This window comes from Littorina saxatilis, linkage group LG14 (assembly GCF_037325665.1).
Source record: "Littorina saxatilis isolate snail1 linkage group LG14, US_GU_Lsax_2.0, whole genome shotgun sequence".
NCBI classification, from domain to species: domain Eukaryota; kingdom Metazoa; phylum Mollusca; class Gastropoda; order Littorinimorpha; family Littorinidae; genus Littorina; species Littorina saxatilis.
The window spans coordinates 21,211,980-21,219,479 of NC_090258.1; the positions used below are offsets into that span (position 1 = coordinate 21,211,980).

The 7,500-nt window shown below is 43.6% G+C and overlaps 1 protein-coding gene across 1 annotated transcript in view; it reads right to left on the reverse strand.

The window, feature by feature from the left end:
* Positions 1-7,500, reverse strand: part of LOC138947339 (uncharacterized) — a 112,327-nt gene that overhangs the window by 2,653 nt on the left and 102,174 nt on the right. Inside the window, exons 52-55 of the mRNA XM_070318797.1 lie at positions 7,152-7,265; positions 6,070-6,140; positions 2,258-2,322; positions 1-1,640 (exon numbers count right to left, since the gene is read on the reverse strand). The exon at positions 1-1,640 is cut by the window's left edge and continues 2,653 nt beyond it. Of these exons, the coding sequence (XP_070174898.1) occupies positions 1,613-1,640; positions 2,258-2,322; positions 6,070-6,140; positions 7,152-7,265 (278 nt within the window). The 3' untranslated portion in view covers positions 1-1,612. The remainder of the gene's footprint in view (positions 1,641-2,257; positions 2,323-6,069; positions 6,141-7,151; positions 7,266-7,500) is intronic.

Genomic DNA, 7,500 nt, shown 5'->3' on the forward strand with positions numbered 1-7,500 from the left:
TCGATGACTATACACGCTAATTGCTTTACCAACAGCTGGAGACATGCTAAATTAAGTTCCCTGCATTTTGATCTGGATCGTCCTATTTATAGATTTGGCAACACATGTAACGTTAATGCAAGGGAGCTAACACCGCGGCTTTGTTGACATCCTCACTTTTTCAGAGGCTAGAACAAGCTGTAATGCATGTATTATGGTCCGCGCATGGTGACGTATCGTCATTATATGGTCTTATGGTGCGTTTGACATCGATTGTGGGCAAACTACACTTTGTAAACACGGGAGTGCGTTAGTATGCCTATAAAGCTACGTCAATCTACCTGATCGATTCAGCAAAATGTATCTGACTCTGCACAAACAGCAGCCAGGCTTGTGACGTTTTGTGTCTGTCCAATACAGGTGATGCTTATCCCACGTAAAAACCTGGACTGATCTTTGATAATGTATACATGCATGTGCGCAGCTATGTACTCGGGTACTTTCAAGGCATCATCATCATCATAAATCACATATCTTGATTATATAGACCAAGGTAAAGCAGATCAGGTTCAGTTGCGCACACATTAATATTATTGTCTTTAAGCATAATGCACGTGAACATATATTATAACACAAGTAGGCTTATGAAAATAACAGAAACAGACACACGCTATACATCATTTACGCCGATGAAAGATTGTTAAAAGAATAAAATGACAGATACGGATATTTCAATGGTACTGAAGAAGAGTACCAGATTTCTTTAGCAAAAACATTATCCCACAGTGATGTAAACATCTCTTGCGTTCTTGTAAATCCAAGAATTCACTGTGCAGAGGTTGGAAACTTACTATTCGATGCTTGTTAACAACCTGAACAAAAGTATACTTTCTTTAAATGTTCCGTATAAGTTAATATTGCGTAAATTATGTAAATTGCCATTATTGCTTCTGTTTATATCTTTCAAGGATATCACCATTGAAAGGTCATCACGTGTGGATAAAACGTTATTGTAAGTGATCTTTGTCACTTTTGCAAACGCGTCAATGCCGGCACAGACCAAGGTGAAATTATTTCCTTTTGGTTAACCTTCACGTGCTTCGTGGGTCGTGGACGACCCAGAGCCTCACAAAATCGTCTTTATCTCTGACACCATTTGAAGTTTTTGATTGAGACTTCATGTAATCTCCAATCGCCATACGATCATCCCATTGCCCAACTTTTAAAAGATTCTCTTTGTAAACAAACCAATAAACGATGACGTCATTTGAACCACACAGTCCGGATGATGTTGGTCGTGGACGACCCGTATGGAATTACGTAAGGAATTGTACGTTGTTTATCCTTATTATTTTATACGGATGGCGTGGGTCGTGTACGACCCATACTCTGCAAAGAGGCGGCAAAACGTTTATCCCCGTTCGGATGGCGTGGGTCGTGTACGACCCATACTTTTTACGTTGAATCCTTTTTTGGAAAGTATGGGTTGTACACGACCCACTCATCCGGACTGTGTAGTCCAAAGCGTGATCCGGTGAAGGTTAAACAAAACTTCATTCAATTTTAATATCGTGACATGTACAACACTGGCATTTGGGATCCGTGCTCGTTTCAGCTTGTTGTTTTTCGTTTATCAAGGACTGTAGGGTCTCCACATCCGCCTGTAACATAGCAGAGTAGGAAGGTTCATGATACTGAAAGATGTATCTGAAAAAAGATGGATCTATGAATTAATACGAAATTAAGCTACGGTCATCGACAGAAATAGAGTTACATATATTCACCATAAGAATTAAGCTAATAAAAACCTGCAAATAAGTTTTTCGTCGAACATAAGCGAAAATAAGCCAAAGAGCGCCAGGATAGAAAACTCTGTTGTTTAACTCATGATATTGTCCTACTCAGAAGCGTCATTTTTGAGAAAAAAAGTAATATAGGAAGACATATGTCTGCCTTAGCATATGTGACCCTCCACCACGAAATGAGTCACATGTCACTTCGCGCGGTTCTGCGCTAGGCTTGATATAAGTCCGGGGAGTGTATGGTAACAGCGTGAGGATCACCTTAGTCACAGGCTTATAACTCAAACAGTTTTCGCTCTTTTCTAAAACGGTTTTCACCACTGGATAGAGCATAAAAAACTCTTTAGGAAAATGTAAAAATATGAAAATCATGCAAAGGTGACATGCGACTCATTCCGTGGTGGAGGGTCACATATACTCCAAGCATTGTTTCTTGTCATGATACAAATTGAATAAAGTTTTGTTTAAACCAATACCTGCTGCTAGGTAGCGAGCTGCCAGAGGCAACTGAAGCAGCACGATCCGACGAACTTCTCTGCAACTGATAGAAAGCGGAGATGACTGACCACAATCAATTATGAATCAAAATGGTTACATTCACTGTGCCGGGGGAGAGAAGTTCAAGTTTAACGCCCTCACGGCAAAGCCATTAGGGGCATGTTCCCGGGTTTTACCCCGACTTTAGATGAGATACACAGGTGTATGCGTGTTTGGGTAGTATCAGCCATCTGCACTTATGGTAGAATGATAGAGTTTTTTTTAACTTGCCACTGTGGTGACACGGGGATGGGACAGGGCTACCGTCTCTGGGTCTGCACATAAAGTTGATCCGTATCTGTCCCGGCCCGAATTTGAACCCGCGACCCTAGGATTACAAGTCCAGTGCTCTACCCCCTGAGGTAACCGGCCCCCTGTTCTGCGGCCCTAGGATTACAAGTCCAGTGCTCTACCCCCTGAGGTAACCGGCCCCCTGTTCTGCGGCCCTAGGATTACAAGTCCAGTGCTCTACCCCCTGAGGTAACCGGCCCCCTGTTCTGCGGCCCTAGGATTACAAGTCCAGTGCTCTACCCCCTGAGGTAACCGGCCCCCTGTTCTGCGGCCCTAGGATTACAAGTCCAGTGCTCTACCCCCTGAGGTAACCGGCCCCCTGTTCTGCGGCCCTAGGATTACAAGTCCAGTGCTCTACCCCCTGAGGTAACCGGCCTCCTGTTCTGCGGCCCTAGCATTACAAGTCCAGTGCTCTACCCCCTGAGGTAACCGGCCCCCTGTTCTGCGGGCCTAGGATTACAAGTCCAGTGCTCCATCCCCTGAGGTAACCGGCCTCCTGTTCTGCGGCCCTAGGATTACAAGTCCAGTGCTCTACCCCCTGAGGTAACCGGCCCCCTGTTCTGCGGCCCTAGGATTACAAGTCCAGTGCTCTACCCCCTGAGGTAACCGGCCCCCTGTTCTGCGGCCCTAGGATTACAAGTCCAGTGCTCTACCCCCTGAGGTAACCGGCCCCCTGTTCTGCGGCCCTAGCATTACAAGTCCAGTGCTCTACCCCCTGAGGTAACCGGCCCCCTGTTCTGCGGCCCTAGGATTACAAGTCCAGTGCTCTACCCCCTGAGGTAACCGGCCCCCTGTTCTGCGGCCCAGCGGTCTTTTACGTGGACAGACAGACAAACACTTATGATACGGATAATCAACTTATCTGAGAAATTGTCCAAGAAAGTCGCTCAGAAGACACATGCAAGGCAATGTTTTTCTCAACCAACCTGACAGGTACGATGTAAAGAATGACACAGATGATAAGCTATTTATCAATCAATCAATCAATCAATCAATATGAGGCTTATATCGCGCGTATTCCGTGGGTACAGTTCTAAGCGCAGGGATGTTTAAATTTTTTTTTTATGCAATTTATATCGCGCACATATTCAAGGCGCAGGGATTTATTTATGTCGTGTGAGATGGAATTTTTTTTACACAATACATCACGCATTCACATCGGCCAGCAGATCGCAGCCCTTTCGGCGCATATCCTACTTTTAACGGCCTATTATTCCAAGTCACACGGGTATTTTGGTGGACATTTTTATCTATGCCTATACAATTTTGCCAGTAAAGACCCTTTTGTCAATCGTGGGATCTTTAACGTGCACACCCCAATGTAGTGTACACGAAGGGACCTCGGTTTTTCGTCTCATCCGAAAGACTAGCACTTGAACCCACCATCTAGGTTAGGAAAGGGGGGAGAAAATTGCTAACGCCCTGACCCAGGGTCGAACTCGCAACCTCTCGCTTCCGAGCGCAAGTGCGTTACCACTCGGCCACCCATATCTATTTAGCAGGTACAAAAATAATTTGGCTAACAAAATAGCGTGATCAACTTAGTCAAATGCTTTCTTGGGATCTAGGAATACTGCTCTAACCATATCACGATTGTTATTGCTTTTAGCCACCTATCAGAGAGCCGAGTTAGGGCAGTATGACAAGAATGTTTGGACGAAAACCTGATAGATAAGGATGAAAAATATCGTTTTCTTCAACATATTTAAGATGGGTGTGGATATGCGTTTTCAGGGGTTTAAACAGTATAGAGAGATTATATATTAGTCTGTAGTTGTCAAGGCTATAGGTGTCTTTTGATTTCGGTATTGTAATAACTTTAGCCGTTTTAAACACTGATGAAAAGATATTCTTCTCGATAGAGAGATTGTATACATGCATTAAGCTGTTTACAATATAAGAAAGTGACATTTTTACAATTTGTGAATTAAGGTTGTTTGTGTCCATTGTCTTTAGTTTATTTAGTTAATTAGTATAGAAATTAGTAGGATGGAAGAAGTTTTTCTTTACAAAATTGGCCGAGTACTTCAGGCACCTTATAGCCAGTCTGACCAGTACTGGCAGCAGAGGAATCGAGAACGGTGTCGGTCATGGACAGAAAATAATTATTAAAATCATCAGCTGTTGTATTAGGATTGATACAGGCTGGGGCTTTGTTTGATTTACTTGTTAGTTCATTCATTGCACGCCAAATGTGGCTGAAGGGGCCTATGTCGACCAAAAGAGGGGGTTTCCCTGTAGATGGAGTTCCTGTAGGCGTTTTCCCTGTATACAGGGAATCCCCACGGGTAGAGTTCCTGAAGCGTTTTGCCTATCTCTCTGAAAGTCACGTGATGCTTCGCGACATCGGTAGAATTTGATGTTTTTCGATCTATTTTGGTATTTCTTAGAAATCCGATTCTGTTTTGCAATTTGTATTGAAAAAAAGTTTCAATCAATAACTAAATGACAGAAAACGCAGCTAAAATAAATTACTCGCAAAAACAGCATACTGCAAAGCGTTTCATAGTAATTTTACTTCCGTTTGACGCCATGCAGTTGTAAGTTTACGAGAGTGAAAGTGAAAGCGATTCAATGGACGAGAGTACCAGACAATTTGAAGGAGCGATTTTTCTTTTATCAAATCCTTTCGAATCATACGTCGTTCTTGCCGAAACATGTTCGCTTGGCTGAATGCCGCACGCGAATTCAGGAATTTTAACAGATTTTTCTGTCAAACCGCCATTTTGGAAGGTGAAGTAACGCTACAGTAATTCAAATCGGTTTACGGCAGTCACGCGCTTGGCGCAAGATTTGGGTGGATCGTACTTTCTTACAGGAACTCCACCCGTGGGGATTCCCTGTATTCAGGGAAAACCTCTACAGGAACTCCACCTACAGGGAATCCCCTTCTTTTGGTCAACATAGACCCCATTACCCCAAATTAGAGAGAGAGATAGAGAGAGAGAGGGAGAGAGGGGGGGAAGAGAGAGAGAGAGACAGACAGACAGGGAGGGAGGGAGGAAGAGAGAGAGAGAGAGGGAGAGAGAGGGAGAGAGAGAGAGAGAGAGAAAGAGAGAGAGGGAGAAAGAGAGAGAGAGAGCCAGACTGAGAGAGCCAGAGAGAGAGCGAGCGAGAGCGAGAGAGAGAGAGAGAGAGAGAGAGAGAGAGAGAGAGAGAGAGAGAGAGAGAGAGAGAGAGAGAGAGATAGAGAGACAACGACCAACAATTTTCTTTTGTGCACAACTGATCAGTGAAGGTTCGTCATTTACGCATGTGTAATATGTTCGAAACTGAATCGGCAAAAACATCCCGGCTCAGCACAAAAAGTAGGCATGCTTGTGCTTGACTCTGTGATGGGTTACATGAAGTCTATGGGGGAAAGTTCAGTATCTTTCAAGCCTTACCATAATCATTCTGGTGGAATACTAGTCAAAGTATGAACAAAGAATTGCATTTTTCATGAAATAGGTTGAACTACCTTTCCGCTGATGCTGGTGAAGGTTCGTTCTGCAGGAACGGTATCACGACCATTATCTTTGGCAGAGGCTTCTGTAACATAAAAACACAATGCAATCCTTTCGTAGGCCAGTGTAACACGAGAAAATTACTCCCACGAGATTTTTACTCCGGAGTAAAATTTTCGTACGAAAATTGTACTTCCTTTACAAAAAAACTACTCCCCTATAACACGAGAAAATAACTTCCAACGACAGGTTTGTTTCGAGTCAACATTTCTGTCGAAAATGTTACTCACCTGACGAATAAATAACGCATAAATTATTCCACCCTAACACGAGCAATTTACTGCCCACGCCAGGTGTACACAACTTTTGGCCCGAGATCACATATTGGCATTATCCCTTCGCCCCCACGCCATTTTTGCGTACGAGATTTTTACTGGAAGTAAAAAATGTGGGCAGTCAAAATTTCGCGGAGGGAGTAATTTTTTCGTACCTTGGGGAGTTCTTTTCTCGTACGGAAGGTGTACTCGGAGTAAAAATTTCGTACGAAATTTTTACTCCGGAGTAAACTTATCGTGGAGTAGAAATTTCCTGTGACACCGGCAGCCTCTGTTTTCCCTCTCTTCAATTCCAGTGTTGATTCCACAGAGCTCACCAGAGATCTTTCAAACTGAGTGCATCGGGTTAACAACAAAAAACTATTTTTGGAACAAACTGTATCACGTAGTGAATAAGTGCATCATGAACCTGAATGAACACATTCTTACCCTCCATAGTCGATAGGAATATTTAAGACAATATAGAGTGCTAACTGATTTGTCTTCTGATTCTAAAGTACCGGCGCTATTGTTTATTGTGTTAACAACACTTCAGTAGGGGTTCATGACAGGTATGCCATATGATACCTGGTGGCACGCACAGAAATACTCAACAACAAGAGTCTCCTTAGCTCATTCATCAACGCCCAGGGTTGCACACACACATACACGCAGGCACGCCGCACACACACATACACGCAAACACTCACACACACACACACACACACACACACCCATACACATGCACACACACACTCCACCCCCCCCACACACACACTTACTTTTTGTTGATGCACGTCTCCGCCTCAAACTTAGAGTAACAATAACAACCAGAACAGTGGCCAACACGAACAATCCCCCCACAACCCCAGCGATGTACAGTGGACGCTGGTCTCCTGCAGCACACCGCATTACATCATCATCAACACACTCATAAATATGTGGAGGTTACACACCGAGTCTTAGTGGCTATTAACACAAATTGGTCAAAGTTCGCGGATCACGAAAAATGCGAACTGAAACCAATATTTGTAATACCCGCTTCGATTCTGTGTGTGACGAACTAATTCCTCTTACACACAAGAAAGGTGTTTTCGTGTATGCCAAATTTTGATTAAATCTTTATATCTC